The 19,018-nt window shown below is 37.3% G+C and overlaps 2 protein-coding genes across 4 annotated transcripts; one reads left to right on the top strand and one right to left on the bottom strand.

Annotated features, from left to right (window-relative positions):
• The first annotated feature begins 244 nt into the window (after positions 1–244).
• Positions 245–11,883, top strand: Exosc9 (exosome component 9). 2 transcript variants are annotated; one of them, XM_074041645.1, is made up of 12 exons: positions 246–413; positions 703–797; positions 1,776–1,895; positions 2,009–2,111; positions 2,979–3,116; positions 4,771–4,853; positions 6,035–6,167; positions 6,915–7,003; positions 8,058–8,204; positions 8,806–8,981; positions 11,321–11,399; positions 11,736–11,883. In XM_074041645.1, the coding sequence occupies exons 1-12, from the start codon at positions 348–350 to the stop codon at positions 11,818–11,820; spliced, it is 1,314 nt and encodes a 437-aa protein (XP_073897746.1). In that variant the 5' UTR covers positions 246–347; the 3' UTR covers positions 11,821–11,883. The 2 variants fall into 2 exon arrangements, with proteins under 2 accessions (XP_073897747.1, XP_073897746.1); XM_074041646.1 differs by lacking the exon at positions 11,321–11,399 and having other exon boundaries at positions 245–413.
• Positions 11,396–18,905, bottom strand: Ccna2 (cyclin A2). 2 transcript variants are annotated; one of them, XM_074041647.1, is made up of 8 exons: positions 17,623–18,905; positions 16,615–16,858; positions 15,353–15,465; positions 14,938–15,161; positions 14,215–14,422; positions 13,352–13,465; positions 12,889–13,022; positions 11,396–12,569 (listed from the first exon to the last, which is right to left on the bottom strand). In XM_074041647.1, the coding sequence occupies exons 1-8, from the start codon at positions 17,848–17,850 to the stop codon at positions 12,521–12,523; spliced, it is 1,314 nt and encodes a 437-aa protein (XP_073897748.1). In that variant the 5' UTR covers positions 17,851–18,905; the 3' UTR covers positions 11,396–12,520. The 2 variants fall into 2 exon arrangements, with proteins under 2 accessions (XP_073897748.1, XP_020012298.1); XM_020156709.2 differs by having other exon boundaries at positions 17,638–18,905.
• Positions 18,906–19,018: the final 113 nt, after the last annotated feature.

Raw genomic sequence — 19,018 nt, 5'->3', positions numbered from 1 at the left:
CAGCAATGTTTGTCAAGCCTCAACCAGCCAGGATTGAAGAAAGGGCGACGTGTGGAAGCAGCCTACCAACTTCTTTCACGGCGATGGTTGTTGGTGTCCTGCCTCCGGAAACGTTCCGGCATAGGAACAGCCCCCACGTTCTGAGAGGGTTCCCTGTCAACTAGCCAACCCCAAACCTTGTTTGGAGGCTGCGCACTAACGACTTCCCGCCTTGCCCCGCCCCCACAGCCACTGCGCCTTGATGACGCGAGTCTTCTGCGCCGCGGACCGAGTGGTGCGCGCGTAAAAAAGCTCCGTGCCCTTTTCTCCACAAATTCTTGTGCCTGTGGGACGCGTGATCCGACACTATGAAGGAAACGCCGCTCTCAAACTGTGAGCGCCGCTTCCTACTCCGCGCCATCGAAGAGAAGAAGGTAAAAGGTTCCTGTGGGACCCTGCACGCTCTGTTACACGGTGCGGACTCAGGCGCGGCCTGCGCTGGTCGGGGCAGCGCCCACACGTCACCCCAACCCCCAGGTGGTTGTTTAGCTCCGGCGGGTTGTTTTCAGGCCTTAGGCGGCAGGCCGCCCCAGCCCGCCACTTCACACTGGGGTGGGTGGTTAGGAAATCGTTTTGGTCCAAGAGGTTAGCCCCGGACCATACATAGTAGCTGACTAATAAGTATTTGTTGAAGAAATAAATGAGTGGATATTGTGCTTACAGCGGCTGGATGGCAGACAAACCTACGATTATAGGAACGTCAGGATCTCATTTGGAACAGATTATGGCTGCTGTATTGTGGAACTTGGGAAAACAAGGTAACTGGCTTCATGTTTCATAAGAATTCAACAGAGAGGGGTGAAAATAACCTTTGTCTCTGTTGTTCACAAAGCATCTTAGACGTCTGGACAGTACTTCGTTTAGCTGCCAAAAATGATTATGTTTCCTTCAATGCAAAATTTTTTGGTTCCGTGGTCTCACTAACTTTTTAATCATGAGCGTATTTTGTACCATAGGAATGTCACGTAGTTCTTTATGAGTTCTGTAAATTTCAACAGGTAACACTGATGACTAAGAATTTGTTACCAGCACTTCTCTTTCACATTCTAATGAGAGAAATGTAGAGATCCTGAACATCTTGCAGGGTCCACTTCCCTATTTTTCCTGAGTAATTTGAGAATTAAGTTTTTAGTATTTATCTGAAAGTTGTGAGACTGGTCAGACAATGATGGCAATCAATGACATGAAAACCCTTAAGAAAGCTCAAGTCTTTATGTCATCTGACATCAATGTTTGTTTTAAAAAGGAGGAATACAGGTTCTTGATATATTTCTACTAGTATATTTAATATATGATTTCTGCCTTTTATCTATATCCAGAATAAGATTGAGCTGGACACCAGGAACTCACACCTAGCCACTTAGGAGGCAGAGATTAGGAAGGTTGTGGTTGGAAGCTAGCCCTGGCAAATAGTTTGGGAGATCCTATCTCAAAAATACCAAACAATGAAAAAGGGCTGGTGGAGTGGCTCAAGCAGTAGAATGCCTGCCTAGCAAGCATGAGGCCTTGAGTTCAAACCCCAGTACTGCCAAAAAAAGAAAAAGAAACTTAATTGTTTTAAATTGCTTTTTTTTCCTTCTTCTTTTTGGCAGTACTGGGGTTTGAACTCAGGGCCTCACACTTGCTAGATAGGCACTCCACCACCTGAGCCACTCTTCCTGACCTTAGATTGCTTTACCTTTTTAATTGGAAAGGAAATATATTTAGTAAACTACTTTGTACTTTTATCTTTGCAGAGTTCTTGGACAGGTTTCCTGTGAACTTGTTTCTCCAAAACTTAATAGGCCAACAGAAGGTATTCTGTTTTTTAATCTTGAATTGTCTCAAATGGCTGCTCCAGCTTTTGAACCTGGCAGGTATTTGGATCTTTCTCAAGCTGCTTTAACCATAGAAAACCCTACAGCAGTATACTGTTATTTTAATATCTCTTGTTGTATTTCATGACATTAGCCCATTTCTGTTTTCATAGGCAGTCAGATCTCTTGGTGAAGTTGAACCGACTCTTGGAAAGATGTCTAAGAAACTCGAAGTGTATAGACACTGAATCTCTCTGTGTTGTTGCTGGTGAAAAGGTGGGGAATATGCCTCCAAATTCTTAATCTTAGGATGAATATTATTGATGCATTGGTTCTTATGTCTTTATTCTCATTCTCAAAGCTTTACTTAATTTAGTTCTGTACTGGTTCACCTCACTTCACATGTTCTAGGGTGCTACCCTTTTTTACAATCTCCCTGAAGAGACAAAAAAACATTATCTTAAAAAGGTGAAAATAGCAAGTTGGATTTATATAAAAATGTTTTAGCTGCAGAACTTGTAGCTTTTTCATATAACCTCTCATTTGTTTTGTAATGCCATTTAAGTGAGTTGATAGGAAAATGTAGTGTCTTTTTATAGATGGAGAACAGATTAAATCCTTCATTTGTGTAAGTTTATTGATTTACACAGAGCCACACAACTGATCAGGCTCACATTGGAAATTTTAGTCTCAATGGATTGTGCTATATGAAGATATCTGAACTGTATTCTTAATAAGGTGTTTTGGTAAGGATATTTACTCCAGAAAAATCACTTTGCTTTCCGCATTCTGACCTCAATATAATACTTCTGTTTGTATTCCATGTAAGGTTATTATAAATACTATGTAATATGTAAGAATTTGAAATTTGTAAGTTAGCAGGCACAGTAAAACATAATTAGGTTTGGAGTTAGGAAACTTTTGGAATGATTTTATTTATTTAGACAACGTAATTTGTCAAATGACTCACATAAAGGTGAACTATATTACTATTTCATATGTTTGGCTTAATTTTTTTCGGCATTTTTATTGATAAACTAGAATTGACTGCATGTTTTATAAGCAAAAAATTATTTGTACACAGTGTTAGTTTTTCTGATAAATAGCCACTGGGTCAGTTAGAAATTTTAAATTTACTTTCAGGTTTGGCAAATACGTGTGGACCTACATTTATTAAATCATGATGGAAATATTATTGATGCTGCTAGCATTGCTGCAATTGTAGCCCTGTGTCACTTCCGAAGACCTGATGTCTCTGTCCAAGGAGATGAAGTAACACTGGTATGTTCTCATGATTTGGACCAGGATCCTTCCTATGAATGAATAAGTATCCTAGATATGCAGAACTCATGTTGTAGATGGTAATTAAATAGTCTGTAAAACTACATATGGTCAAAATGCCCTAGAAATCTCTTGTTTCCTTTTCAGAAAAGTCTGTCAATAAGAACCCAGCTTAGTTTTCCAGAATAGAATAATGATTACCTCTTTGGATTGACTATTAGATGAAGTGTTTGGGCTTAGTTTAAAGGTCACATGTGAAAAATACATATTGTCAGTATGATGAGATGCTACCCTATGAAAGGTATGCAGTAATTGAAAAGGACTGATGTTCATCAGATTCACATGTCTTTCCAGGACTTTCTGTTCATTAAGCAAAGTAGATGGCAGAAGGCCATCAGAAATACCTGGAGGGCATGTTAAAAGACATTACTAGGCTCTGCTTCCAGAGGAAGATAGATGTAGGATCTAAGAATTCACACTTCTTAGAATCCCCAGATGATACTGAGGCTCATTGGTCTGTGTTGTCTTTCTCATTTGTGTTGAGTAGATAAATTTAGGTTTATGTAAATTATGAGCTAGAAAAATGAAAGTGCTATGTAATTAGTTTGAGCCCTGAAGTTTTCCTAAGGAAACATGAAATGCCCGTTTTTTGAGCAATCATCTATAATGCTGTTTTGAGGGATTAGACTAGAGCAGACTCTTTAAAGACTTAGAGGTAAGGACAAAGATTTATCAGCAATAGAGACAATCTTCCTTCAGAGGATGAAGTTGACACAGGAAGTTTAAAAAAAAAAAGTAGAGCATGATAGACTGAAAAAAGAAATCAGTTAAAAAATAGTATGTTATCGCAGGTAGGAATGTAAAATAATGCAGCCAAGTTGGAAAACGGCATTTTCTTAAAAAGTTAAGCATAAACAACATTTTGTATTCAGAAAAGTAACAATGAAAGTGGACAATACTATTACATGTATATCTTTCAGCACATTTTACTTTGTAATGTTAGAATAAATTATAATAGGACTAGGGGGAAAAATTCTAGCAATTCTATACCTAGGAATGTACAGAAGGAATGAGAGGTGTGTCTGCAGATGTTTGTAGAAGCATTAATTGTAATAGCTATGAACTGGAAACAGTCCATATGTTCATCAGCTGGTGAATAGATAAATAAAATATATATCTGCAGAATGGGTTGCTTACCATGTTTCATCCACATCATCTACTTTGTAGATGAAAAAAGCCAGATCAGATGACTACAGATCATTTAATTGATTTGTGTGGAATGTGCAGAAAAGGCAGATTTATAGAACTAAAAAGCAGATCAATGGTTGCTTTGGGGAGGAGGGAGTAAGAATTAACTGCAGTTGACTGCAGTGGTAAATGTTAAAAACAGTGGATTGAGCTGATGGATTGTGCTTTACAGTTACTAAAAAAAATTGACTCAAGCTTTAAATGTGTAGGAAGGTTTTCAAAGAAAGTACAGTTTTGAAGAACATAAATGGCAAAGTCAAACAGGTAATTATAAAAGATGATTCAGCTACTCACTGAGGATTAAAGGAATTTCACTTTTTATTTTAGTATTTGATTCTCAAGATTTTTTTTTTTATGTATTCATAACTTAGTGACTGTAATTATTGGACCTTTTCTTTTGAAACAGTATACACCTGAAGAGCGTGATCCTGTACCATTGAGCATCCACCACTTGCCCATTTGTGTCAGTTTTGCCTTCTTCCAGCAAGGGTCAGTCTCACCTTGTTATGGGCTGAAATTATAAATGACCTTTATTGCTCTATTCAAGTGTGTCATGTACAAATGAATGAACTCCTCCTTTAATAGAAAAGCACCTTATAGTTCTGTTTGTAAGGGCATTAATTAACAATTAATACAAGTGACAAAACTTTACAAGTATAATTTTATGTCTCAGCATTTTTCTTTTCATAGCGTACTTACAAATTTATGAATTAACTATGGTATAGTAACATTTTACCTTTTTTAGTTGTACAAATGTTAAGAGAGTTACCTACGATTTTAATTTGGAAAAGTGGGGGTAAGAAATACTGTGGATTAATGGAAGATAAGGGATTTTGGAGCATTTTAGGTGTAGTAGTTCTAAAAGTAGGTTTTAAAGGAGAAGGGTTCACAAAGAGGAAAATTTAGTTTCCTTCAGCTGTCCAGCAGTTTCTTTATAACTCATTGCTAAATCCTACAACAAATAACTTGGAGCCTTTTAGGTCTATGTAATGATGCTTTTAAGTGAAAACTTGAATCTTAAATTTTCAGAAACAAGGTGAAATATAAGGAAGGTACTTTAACAAATTTGGGCATAAGAACAAAAGATTTCAACTTTTAGTCATTGTAGTGTAGAATTTTATTATAGGGAAGTGGTGAAAAAACAAACTTATGTACTTGATTTAATTAAAATAGGCAAAATTTTTTCTTTTACTATGTAATTATTATCTTAAAAATTCTTTAATGAGAATTCTACATTTTACAATCCTTTTTTTCTACTAAGTTTTTGAGATCTAGTATTTTACACAGTAGTTTGGACTAACCACATAAGGGCTCAGGAACCACATGACTATCATCAGCTAAGATGTTGGATGGTGTAAAAATAGGCAGTACTTTTTTTAATGTGCCCTTTGCAGATACTAGAAGAGCTTATATAGTACAAGACTTTAGGAAAACTTTAAAATTAGCTAAATTACTCATTGGTATGTAAATTTTTATTAGTGACTTGAGTCAGAGATAGCAATAGGTTTAGATTATGTATCATTTAAATAAAATCAGTCTGAACTTACTGTGATTTCACTGTAATTGCTAGAGATACCCACTTACGCATTCATTTTAAAAAATCTGTTTCTATAAAAATGATGCACATCAGTGTCAGACTTGCTCAGGATCATTTTTGCTGTTCATTTCAGAACATATTTATTGGTAGATCCCAATGAACGAGAAGAACGCGTAATGGATGGCTTGCTAGTGATTGCCATGAATAAGCATCGAGAGATTTGTACCATCCAGTCCAGTGGTGGTATAATGCTACTAAAAGATCAGGTCAGTGCTTTAACTTTAATGTCCTTGTAAGAATAGGCCTCTTCCTTTTACCAGGAGACTTTCTATTAGTGGTTTCTAGATTATTAAAATCTAGTTTCAGTTCATTATGTTCCGTTGACTGGTAGCCATGAAATATCTTCCTTCCTCCCTTGCTGCTCCCACCTTTGACCCTCCAGAGATTGACACAACTAGAAGAAGACGCTTTTTTATTTTTATTCCAGTCAAGAAAGATTCATTACACTATTTAAAAACAAAACAAAAAAAAGCATCAAAAGATAAAAATGAGGATAGGGCAGGTAGTTTTATTTTCACAATTTGGGTACAACTAGAAGTAGTCCTCAAACCCACCTATATATCAGATTCACATAAAGGCTTTTAGAAAATATATAGCATATAGTGTGAGCAGTTAAGAGTAATGGAGCTGCTTTAGTTCAAGTTCTAGCTGGACCTTGTATTAACTGACTTTGGGCAAATGATTTCATATCTTTGGATCTCAGTTTCTTTAAGGATGAATAAATGTACATTGCACAGTGTCTAGCATATATGTAAATGTTCAATAAATGTTAGTCTCCATTATCAAAAATTTTAAAATGAGCCTTGCATCTTCATTTGTGCTTACATTGTATTTTCACATTTGGCAAAGAAAACTTAAATTGTAAAGGTTGAAAAAATCAATCTCATGGTTTTGGTATCACTAGAAAAAGCCATTTGATTTGTGTCTTTAACAGAATTCACTTTTACTAATAGGTTTTAAGATGCAGTAAAATAGCTGGTGTGAAGGTAGCAGAAATTACAGAGCTAATACAAAAAGCTTTGGAGAATGATCAGAAAGTTAGGTAAGTTAACTTTTTCAGAATTAGATTATCTTTTTATACATATTTTCATTTCTTTGTTTTTATGGTGCTGGAGAATCAAACCCCAGGCCTCACACATTACAGGCAAGTGCTCTACCACTGAACCACACTCCCAGCCCTTTATGCATGTTTTCTAAGGACCTTTCTTACACAAGGGCAACCATGTAATTTTTATAATTGTTCTTATTTGTTAATCTCAGTTGAATATTCTAGGGTGTTTTTTGAAAGTAGGGAGCCAGGTGTGGTAGCCTATGCCTATGTCTGTAATTCCAATTACTTGGGAGGTGGAGGCAGGAGGACTGAGAATTCAAGGCTAACCTGAGCAAAATTAGGGAGATCCTATCTCAAATATAAAATCAAAGGCTAAAGGCATGACTCAAGTGGTAGTGTGCCTGCCTAGCAAGTGCAAGGCCCTGAGTTCAAACCCCAGTACCACCAAATAAATAATAAAAGTGGGCTGGGAAGTGGCCCAAGTGGTAGAGTACTTGCCTAACAAGTGCTTGTTCCCAGTACCAGCAAAAAAAAATTTTTTTAATAACCTTCAGATTTGAATTTAAGCATAAACTATATTGAAAAGCCGGTAAGATTTTTCTTAAAAGTTAACACTTTCTTAGGAAAAGAACCTAGTAACTCAAATTACTGGATAGAACACAAACAGGTTGATTATCATCTTTACGTCTTAACTGTGTTATCTTAAAATAAATAGCTCAGCACTTCAGTGTCCTTTTCTTTCCTATGGAAGGCTAATGTCTCCTTGAGACAGCTGATATGGATATTCCAGAATATCCTTTGAGCACCTAGCACATGGTTTAATAATTATGGTAACCTTTTATTGTATATCTGATATTCATAATAAACTGGTTAACCTTTTATTATATATCTGGTAGCCATAATAAATTGGTTAAGTTAGTCAAATAAATTCTATTCCAATATTTCTTGCCCACCAAAGGATAAAAGTGATTTTTTTTCCTTCCTTTCTTTGCTGTCATCATTCCCCCATCTTCTTTTCCCCACTACCAAAACCAAAAACTCACAGGAAAGAAGGTGGGAAGTTTGGCTTTGCAGAATCTATACCAAATCAAAGGATCACATCTTTTAAAATGGAAAAGGCCTCTATTGATACCTCCAGTATAGAGGAGAAAGCAGAAGAAATCATTGCAGAAGCTGAACCTCCTTCAGAAGTGTATCTTTATTGGGTGGTTTTTGCAGTAATGAAGATTCATAACATTTTTGGCTTTGTTAAGGCTGTAAGTGAATACTAAAATTTGTTTTCTGAAATACTGTAATGTTAGAGAAAACACTTAAAAGAATGATGTCATATTAAGTTGATAGTGTAACACCCAGCTTCTCTTCAGTTATCCCTAAAGCCCAGAAATTTGTCTATTTTGAGAACCAGCTTTGGGGCTGGGATATAGCTTAGTGGTAGAGCACTTGCCCAGCATGTGTATGGCCCTTGGTTCTATCCCCCAAATAAGAACTAACTTACAGCATCCATTTTTTTTTTTCAAAAACTTTACTTTAATAATGATGTAGGCAAGCACTTTTGTGCTACTATACAGTAACTAAATTTACTATAACAAAAATGTCAAGAGCTTATCAGTTTTTCACATCATGATGTCCATAATCTTGCCCACATTGTAAATTTTATTTTTCTTCAGTATTCAACCATCCATAGCATAGCTATATTGAATTTTCTCCCCAAGAATCAATCTTGCAAGAAAATTTGATATTTTTCAATAGGCCATAGCAGTATTTTTGCTATTCAGTTTTCTTAACTTGGTAAGTGTTTCTAAACCTGTGCTGTGGACTCCTGGAACTGCCCAAATTGGAGAGGGAATAGAAAACTCATGGGGTGATCTTGAAGAGTCTGAAAAGGAAGATGAGGATGGCAATCATGAGGCTGTCATTCTTGATACAAAAATGGACACTGGAGAAGAAGTGTCTGATATTGGAAGCCAGGGTAGGTGGTGCTTTTGGCTTTTACATGATCTGTTTATCTAAGAAATATGTATTATCTGTAATTACTTATGGTAAAATAGATTATGTATTAAGTATAGACATGTATTATATAGAAAGGCTAAATAGTTTGTAACTTAAGTTTCAACTAAATGATAAGCAATTCTAAAAGAATATGCTATATTTTTGTGAACTTGTGGTACACCTTGCCTGCAAATAATAGTAACATTGTAATTTAAATGTTTTACATACAATATCTGGGCCAGTTTTAAGGAGATGATTTTCCTGAAGATCTCATTCCTAACAAGGTCTTTTTTGTAGTTTCTAGACTGAAAACATAAAAAGTGCATATCATAACATATAGTACTGCCCAATAGATCTTTATATGATAAGAAATGTTCTCTATCTGCGCCGCAGTATAGCTGCCACTAGGCCCAGTAGCTACTGCAACATTTGAAATAATGCTTGTTTGAGGAACTGAGTTTTATTTTAGTGACACAAAATTAATTGGCCACATGTGACTAGTGCCTACCATAATAGATAGCAGTATTAACATACAAAATTCTAAAAATGCTTGTTTCTTGTATTCTAAAAGCAGCAGAACTGAAGAAATTCTTTATCTTTACCTGTGGCCATTTTTACTTTTAAGAAAATCAAATTCTTGCCTGCCCATGTAATAAATCCATGAGATTTTTTTTTTAGGTAATAAAACAGAAATCACAAAATGATGTAGGAACTAGTTTAGCAGAGAACTAGAGGATGCACTTACTAAGTCTGGTGATTCAACTAGGGCATGTATTGCACATACCACCTGCTTTCATAGAAATTGCTTATGAGTATTACTGAGAGCCTGCTGGCTTTTTTTTTTTCCCCTTTTCTGCTTTTTGAATTTTAATTAGGTAAATAGGTAAAGAAGAAAAATCCACAGTAATTGGAACCAATATTCAGTTTTCTCATTGTCCACCTATTTGGTAGTTTTCTTCCAAAACTTACTCCAAGTATTTATTTACTGCATGGGCAATGAAGTGTGCTGCTTAAACACAGGGACTTTAAATGTTACAGAGAATTCTTTATCATTGAATGTACCTCATTGGTCTAACTGTTCCCTTATTGATAAATGTTTCCATTTCTTCACTACAGTGCTACAGCATCTTTGCATTTGTATATACCTCTTTGTTTAATATTCTTCTAAGATTACTGAGGTTAATCGTTTCTGGTTTGAATAGTAATACTTTCAGTTGGTTAATGAAAGAAGACCTAAGATAATTGGGAGGATGGGAAAAGTAAAACCTTTCCAAAACATGTGAAGAGACAAAACTACAAAGAATTGATATCTAACTAACTAGTCAACTGGGAAAGGGATTAATGCATTTTTGTTTACAAATAGGTAATTAATATTCAGGGGAAAATAGGCAAAGGATATGAAGCAGTTCTCAAAGAAAATACAAATGTCTTAACATTTTTCATGCTCAGTCCTGGTAGTAATAAGGAAATAAATTCAAAGAAAATAATGACATAACATTTTTTTTGCTACTTTTTTTTGGGCAGTATTAAAAATACCAGCATTGGTAGATATATAAAGGAAATTGCTTCTTCACCATTTCTTGAAGTATAAATTGGAATATTATTTCTAGAAGGATTTGGCAGAAAGTATCTTCTAATGTGGATTTTTTTTCCCTTTTTTTTGGTAGTAGTAGGGCTTGAACTCAAGGCCTTGGCAATGGTTTTGCCCAGAATAGCCTTAAGACTAAATCCTACCTGTGCCTCCTGACTAGCTGGGATTACAGGCACATACCACCATGCCCAACCCTGTATGTGCCTTTTGATCCATTAATTCTGTTTCTAGGAGTCTGTCAGTGTTTACAATAAGGAAAAAGCAAAATCAGCAAGAGAAAAACTGTGCCATCTTAGAGTAGCACAAATAATCCAATTAGCATATTCACTTCAAATTAGAGCACCTACCTAGCAAGCACAAAGTCCTAAGTTCAAATCACAGCACTGCCAAAAAAATTAAATATGCCCCCTAACTTTTCTATTATGATGAATATCAAGTGATTATAAGTCTTTAGGTAGTAAAAGTTTACAGAAACAATCTTTTTTTGGGATGGGACTGAGGTTTGAACGTAGCTTCACGCTTGCAAAGTAGGTGCACTACCCTTGAGCCACTCTAAGGAGCTACTTCAGAGAGGGAAAGATTTGGAAAGAACAAAGTATATCTGTAAGCCTACAGCCAAAGAGCAGCTTATGCTGTCTTATAAGTATGGAAATGAGTTTCAGGGACCCCTGATAAAATGTGGAAATTTTTCAATAGGTTAATACAACTTTTTTGAAATTTTCTTAAAGATGCCCCTATCATACTCTCAGATAGTGAAGAAGAAGAAATGATCATTTTAGAACCAAACAAGAATCCAAAGAAAATAAGGTAACAGATTTCTGGGTTATTTTATTTTAAATGTGTACATTGTACTCAGACTTTTAGAGGTTTGGCTCTTTCAGGTTTTACTTCCATCTTACCCTACTATAAAAACACATGCCTTTCCATTAGATATCTAAGCTGTTCTTTCTCTGGATTCTTCATCCTGTGATTTATAAAAATTAGGATGTAATTCTATAAAAATGGATGCCTTTCAAAGTTACTATATTTTACTCAGAGCTGCCACCTTTTATATCCTATTGGAGAAAATAAAGGTGACCTATTATAGTGACCCAAAATTCAACAAGCACACTGTTGGTGAACTCTTATTTACTTTATTCACAGAATGCAGACCATCAGTGCAAAACAAGAGAAAGCACCAAGTAAAAATCCAGTGAAAAAGAGAAAAAAGAAGAGACCTGCTAATTAAAGCTAACATGGTTGTATATTTATGTATATACTATTAAAAGGATATTTATTTAATGCTAAAAAACCCTGGGTATTTTTTTTTATTCAAAATTCCTTTTAAAACTTGAGATTTTTGTAAACCTTTTAAACATTATGCTTTTAAATAAACCTTCTGGAGAACTTTTTGGTCTGTTAATTTGCACAAAAGCTCAACTCATCAATAATCATTGCTGAGTTTGTAAAAGGTGAAGAGGAATAAATTATTTTCATAAGCGGCTACAATGTATGCAAAGAGCTGAAAAACAGTGGAGCTGAGGTTTTCCACTGTTCTGAATTTGAGTCTGTTCTCCTAAAGAGAAAGGGTTCCTGCTCCCCACTATATAACAAACCAAGCTAATTGACATCCTGAAGAAGTCATTTTTACCTCAAATTAACTTTGACTTAACAAATATTTCCAAATCAATTTATTCTTATTATCCTGACAGCTGGCATCATTAATACTTTAGCAAAACCACTTAAAATTAGCCAAATATCTAAGATAGATACATGTACAAAAGATATACAAATTAAAACCATTTAAAAAGTGATAGATACCATAATTTGTCCTTGGCCGTAACTTCTACAACATTCAGAAATGATTGTGAAATTAAAACCTAAGATAAAAACTGTACACCATGTACTTTGAATGATTTACATTTTAGAAAACAGGCAGTCTTTCACTGTTAAACATTTAGTGTCTCTGGTGGGTTGAGGAGAGAAACACCATGATACCTGTTAAGTAGAAGAAAAAAAAGTTTAAGGAAACATTCATTGTGTGAAGGAGACAGTAATACATGTATCAGGAATTCAATGCTATTTCTCTCTGATGAGGTGGATGATTTTAGAACCACTGACTGATCCCCAAAACATACATCCCGGCCCTCTTCTTCCTACCATCTTCCCCCAAATGCAAAGGAAAAACATCATTAACTACAACCTTCTCCAAACACATGACTAAGAAAACGGCTGTGGTAGATTACAGTGCATTCCTTAATAAAAATGTCAAAGACTTCTGAACCACTGAAAAGCAAGTTCGGTATCCAATTCTTACTTTGAATTTTTGTACTTTTCTCTTATTGACTGTTGTGCATGCTGTGGTGCTTTGAGGTAGGTCTGGTGAAGGTCCATGAGACAAGGCTTAAGACTTTCCAAGGTGTATCCAGTCTTTCGCACTAATGATTCAGGCTACAGAAAAGGGAGTAGAGAACCACTGAGTTTTGTTAGTAACAACACAGGGCAATGACTAGAGTTGGCCTTAAGTTTAACTTAAATTTCAGCACTGGTCTTTAACATTTCCATTTCTTGGGCCACTATTCCATCTCTTTTATATTGACTTTAATCCGTTTACTACTTTCCCTGCAGCAGGTGATATGGCCCAATATATTATACATGTATATTTGAAGAGTTTCTCCAAATGAGAACATCCAGACAACCATCAGTTCTATAGGACAATTTAACTTAACCTGGCAGTAGCATTTCAGTGAAGCAAGTGTGAAGGCAATTGTAGTACATACCCAACTTTGTCCTGTGACTGTGTAGAGTGCTAAATGAAAGGCTGCTCCAGCAATAAGTGATGGTAAATATTTGAGGTATGGGTCGGCATCTATCAAACTTAATTCTCCCAAAAACTGAAATGAAAAATACTTGAGGATCACAAGAGCTCTAGAATTCAAACATCAAATCCTTGCCTTTTGACCAGCCATGGAAAAACCCACAACCTCATCTTTAAACATACACACTAAATGTTTTTGCTCCATTTTTACCTTGTATTTTCCCTCCTTTAAACTTTTTATTAGCATGAATTAATTGTACAAAGCAGTTTCATTGTGATACTTTACATGTATGTATACATCCTCCTTTAATAACGTAAAACAACTCTTCCGACTACCATCTTCCAAGACTTTATCTGCAAAGCACTACTTAGTGTTTTCCCAACACAGTTGTCCCTATGCATCCAGGTGAAGAGTGTTTTCAGGACCCCTTACCCCTGCACATGGACACCAAAATCAGTGGATGCTCTAGTCCATTATATATAAACAGTGTACTACTTGTATACATAATCTCTCATATACTTTAAGTATCTAATAGCTACTAAATACAGATGTTACAGTTATGCTATAAAGGTTGTTTAGAGAATAATGACGAAAGTTTGTACATGTTCAGTACAAATGTGGTTATTTTTCCCTGAATATTTTCAATCATGTTGGTTGAATCTGTATATGTAGAACCCAGAGATAACGGAGGCCTAACTGCTATCTTTTGCTTGTGGTATACGGCAACATTAAACTAACCCTAGAATACTAAGTCTCTCAAAGCTGTATAAGGGTAGGGCTTGCCCCTAATTATAACCTAAGAATCTCCAACAAAATGAACTTACCATTGCTAAACTTTCAACTTTGCAGTTTGCAGGCTGCTGATGCAGAAAGTATTGGGTAAGAAACTGGTTTACTGTTGGTGCAGCTAAGTCAAAAGCAAGGACTTTCAAAACCAGATGCTCCATTCTTAGAACTTGTTTCTTGGTATAGGTATCATCTGTAATGTACACAAACTCTGCTACTTCTGGGGGGTATATTTCTTCAAACTTTCTACAATGAAAAGGTTAAATAGTAAGTTCTCCCAAAAGAGAAACAAGCTTCCTTGTCCTAATTCTGAAGTTCTGCCAGAGAATACATGGACTCCAAAATCCACTCTTCACCAACTGCATTTCCACTGATACATGACCATAATTTCTCCTACTAACTGCTAATTAAAAGGCTTAAATCAATGAGGACTTCCTAGTTTTCTCTCAATTGCAGTCAAAGGAATTGAAGAGGTGGGAAATGCTCAAGATGGGAGCAATACCAAAGTACACCAAGTAGCTGAAAATTCAGGACATAAACTGTAGCCAGTCTCCATGGTCATTCTAGAATCCAGATCTAAGAAAACTAATGTTCTAGATTCAAAAACAATTTCATCCTCAACCCCCCATACCATCATCCCTAAAGTTATCACTTGACTCTGCCCTGTGTGGTATTAAAATGTAACAGCTAAAAATGACAATTTCTTTTTCTATACAAAAGGTAGTGATGACTTAGAATCATACAAACCAAGTTGGACTTACGAGGCTAGCAGCATAGCAGCAGTGCCCACAAGCTGAAGCTTTCCTCTCAACACAGACATTGAAGAGAGGAATCGGTCAATGTAGTTCACAGCCAAGTGCAGGGTCTCATTTTGTAGTTTATATTCTTCTCCCACTTCAACCAACCAGTCCACAAGGATAGCCCTCATGCTGTTAGTGATGTCTGGCTGCTTCTTCATATAACCCACTTTAGGTTTACATTTAATCTGTTGAAAAAGTTTTGTAGTGTTAAGAGTGTTAAAATTAGGTCATTTTTCTTTATTAACAAAGTTGATACATGCTATCAACTTTTTTATCACATTAAAGCAATTCAGATATTTAAGCATTATTCTCTCAATTTCATTTCACCATATATATTATAAGTACAGTATACAAACTGGATTCAGAGAGCCTTTACCTCCATTTCCCTAAGGTATGTGTGAATATCCTCATGGTAGTCTGGTACTTCATTAGCACTCACTGGCTTTTCATCTTCTAATACAATTGACATATCCATAGTATGTGGTGATTCTGGGACAATTCAAAAGATATGATTAATTTTTCTATTTGGTTTAATAGCAAAAAAATGACTATCCTTGTAAGAAATCTAGTATTATCAAAGCATTTATTTCATGCAACTAAAAAGAATTCATGTCAAAATCCACAGAATATTTTACTCTGGTGTCTCTGTTCATATAGCTTTAGAATGCTTTTAATTAAAGGGAAAAAGAAATACTGAATCCACTAACAGGATTCAGTATTCTCTAAAAGTATCGTTCATCTTCCATGGGAGATTAAGAGCAGATTGGTACAGTGATTCTGTTAGGACACAGTACTTGAAATTCAAGTTTTGAGAAAATATCTAAGATTTGTCTTAAAAGATTACAGATCCCATAGTCTGACATATTCAAAGCAAAAATCAGGCAATAACTAGAATCAGTTAAAAGGTTTCTAATAACAAAGAAACTATGTTTGTTTTGGACAGTTCAAAAAGATAAATATGATAACTAGTATATTATTTTTTGAGGCAAATATCCATCATTTTTCACTTCAAAGATCACTTTGAGGTTAAAAATTTGAATAAAAAAATTTCTAAAGGACTTCCTGCTCTTCCCTCCCCTGCCACCAATGAGTAGAACTAAAATTAACATGGATTCGGTGAGCTGTCCAGTGACTCAAAAGCCCTCTGGTAAAGAAACAGCACAAAGTAAACAGAACTGTCTACAGCAGCTACACTATCAACTTGCAGAAGGGCAGCATCACTTTTTGATATGAGATGATTATTCAGACTTGTTTTACTGAAAGAGATTTTAAATAATCACAATATTTAAGACTGTATCCTCAAATAGTACTCTCTGAGATGGTATGTAAGAAAAGAGTCTTATAAATACAACTGAAATCTATTGTCCCAGCCAAAATAAAAATTCATGGAGTTGATTAAATAAGCATTCAAGAGCTAGTTAAACTGATGTGAACAGCAGTGTCTCCCAAGGAGTGTCAGGTTAGGATCTGGGTCTTTTGTAGGTCAGCAGGTCAAATGTTAGCCTTAAAATCTGAGATAAACCACACCCGTTCTAAGCTATTACAGTAAACCTTAAAGAGTCTTAAAATGCAAAATGTTATTAACCCAATCAAATATTATAATTTCCTTAATTTGACAAGATCTTCTTTAAAACTTACCAAAACTACCATCCATAGGATAATCAAGAGGTACCAGGGGTTTTCTTGTTTCGGGTAAAGCAAGAGCTGCATTAAAAGCCAGGACATCCTCACGCACTGTTGGTTTAGATTCAGCCGGCCTCTTTTGAGTCTGTTCTGCTTCATCCACATGAATGGTGAATGGAGGCTGTTTACTGTTTGCTGTCCAAGGAGGAACAGTAGCCACATGCTCATCATTTATTGGAAGATCCTTAAGCGGTGCAACCTAAAGGGAAAGTAATAACTGGCTTTGAGCTTGCTAAGTGGAGTTTTCCCTTCTTCCCCTTATGTGTCTCAGGCTTTGCTTTTAAACTAAATACTCTTATCAGGAAATTTTAACTTTCTGAGGTAAAGTCTAGACAAAGAATAGTTTGGGTAATCAAAGAAGGTGTGTTCCAATTTGTCACAGGCATTCCTACAAAATTGTAAATGGAACTGATTGGAATTACAAACTGATCAAGGCTACAAGCAGGGTGGAATGTCAGGCCTGTAGATGACAAGTTTAGGAAAAGAAAATAAAAATACTGATTCACCACTTTCGCCCCAGGGTGGAGCAACAGAGCAAATTCAGCTAAAATGGCGGAATTTACTAAAAGCAAAGTATTTCTTCACACCCTTTCCTAAAGTAGAGGTAATCACTTAAGTAGATGAGGGGAAACGGATCTGGGTCTTTGGGCGGTGCCTGGCGTCTGAAAGTGGAGAGGAAAACAACCGAGCTGGGGCAAAGATGCGCTCTGTTGTGGGACCTGTTTTGACCCCAATTGCGTGAAGAAAGATGCCTTCAATGGAGAGCAGATAGGCAGCATGACTGCAGCGTCGGTAAGAAGTGCAATGCTAAGAATAATGCAAGACGCAGCTACAGCGGCAACCTGACCGGAAACTCAGGTCAAACCCGAAACCCCCTAGAAAGCACAGAGGATGCTTTCTGGCCACTCTCCTCTGCTGGCTAAGTTCGGGCCCACCTCGCGCTCAGCCCACTCTTGCAGACACCTCGCATCCCTTTACCCGTCGCGTCTTGGGCCTCTGCGGCGGCGCGGGACCCCGCGCGTTCCCGGTCTTCAGTACCGCCAGAGCGGCCTGGGTCCGCGGCTGCTGGGCGGGTGCTGCCTTCTCCGGGTTGATGTTCTCCTGGTCTTCTTGGTGCCCGGTCTGCTGCAATGTTAGCAGTGCCGAGCCCGCCTCGCGGGCCGCAGGCCTCGGCGCTGAGCTGCCTAACATCACTGCTCCCGGGGGCGGGCGGCGGGATCAGTCAGCCGCGCCAAGCAGCGTGCACTCCGCCCAGCCGACCAGTTGCGCCGATGCCGCCGCCGAACGCTCCAGCCGTGCGCCCACTGCAGCCCGTGCCAGCCTGCCCACCCGCCCGCTCAGCCGGCTCCGGCCCGTGCAGGACGCAATGCTGATCGTGGAGGACCAAGAGCTACCCGAAATGTAGCGAGCTGCCCGCCGGTGCGGCGGCTGTTCATGCAGTTCAAGTATCCCGCGACTATTGAAATAGACCAATGAAAACGGCCGAGGTTTGTGACGTCACTCGAAGCGACAGGGTCGCAGGCGAGTGAAGGCGGCCACGAGGGGCGGGGCGGGGAAACGTCGAACCGCGGCGGGAGGACAAACGCCTAAGCGGAAGGGTGGGGGATGCGACTTTAAACTGAGCACCGAGCGGTCCGTGGGCTCCGGGCTAGGGTTGTGTCTAGGCTGTTTGGACAAACACTGCCGAGCGGCCGCCCCGCCTTTGAGCCCACTGAGGCCGCCGAAGACCTTCGGTTAAGTCAACTCTGACTACTTTCCAAGATCTAAAATGACTTAACTAGTTTTGGTCAAGTAATTCAGTTATCTCCAATTCTCAGTTTTCTAATTAGGAGAAATAGTATCTACGTGTCATACGGTTGTTAGAATTAATTTGCATATCTCATTTGCCATGCTGTTCACACAAGCAATGGTAAACATCTCCCTTTTGTCTATTACAGTAGATAGAAATTGTGTCATGCTTTTTTGGGGGTGGGGGAGGGGTGTTGGGGGTTGAACACAGCCTAGCACATGCTAACCATGTGTTTTACCACTGAGCTACATCCCTAGCCCAGTCGTATGTTTTATTTTCCCTAATGAAGATGCATCAATTCACGATACCACCTTTATCTACTGATAATATATAACTGAGTAGTGTATCACAAGGAATTCAAATACTCATTTTTATTTTTTTTCCCTAAACTGTGGCACCCACCAAAAAAATACACAGCGATCTAGTTATATGTTCCATTTAGAAATGAGAGTATTTATAATAAAAACGGACTGGAGGAAGAGCTCAGGTAAGCATGTGCAAGGATCTGGATTAATCCCAAGCACCTTCCTCCCAAATCAGTAAATATGGTAAAAAAAATGACTATCAAAA

This window comes from Castor canadensis, chromosome 9, assembly GCF_047511655.1.
Source record: "Castor canadensis chromosome 9, mCasCan1.hap1v2, whole genome shotgun sequence".
In the NCBI taxonomy this organism is placed as follows: Eukaryota; Metazoa; Chordata; class Mammalia; order Rodentia; family Castoridae; genus Castor; species Castor canadensis.
Note: the sequence above shows the minus strand (reverse complement) of the source record. Positions and strands in the feature narration are given on the sequence as shown.

Coding starts and splice junctions, on each gene's coding strand:
- Exosc9 (XM_074041645.1), top strand. CDS start 348: ATGAAGGAAACGCCGCTCTCAAACTGTGAGCGCCGCTTCCTACTCCGC. Junction 798..1,775: donor GTGGAACTTGGGAAAACAAG/GTAACTGGCTTC, acceptor TTATCTTTGCAG/AGTTCTTGGACAGGTTTCCT. Junction 11,400..11,735: donor AAGAATCCAAAGAAAATAAG/GTAACAGATTTC, acceptor CTTTATTCACAG/AATGCAGACCATCAGTGCAA.
- Ccna2 (XM_074041647.1), bottom strand. CDS start 17,850: ATGTTAGGCAGCTCAGCGCCGAGGCCTGCGGCCCGCGAGGCGGGCTCG. Junction 15,466..16,614: donor TCCTATGGATGGTAGTTTTG/GTAAGTTTTAAA, acceptor GAATTGTCCCAG/AATCACCACATACTATGGAT. Junction 12,570..12,888: donor GAAAAGTACAAAAATTCAAA/GTAAGAATTGGA, acceptor TCTACTTAACAG/GTATCATGGTGTTTCTCTCC.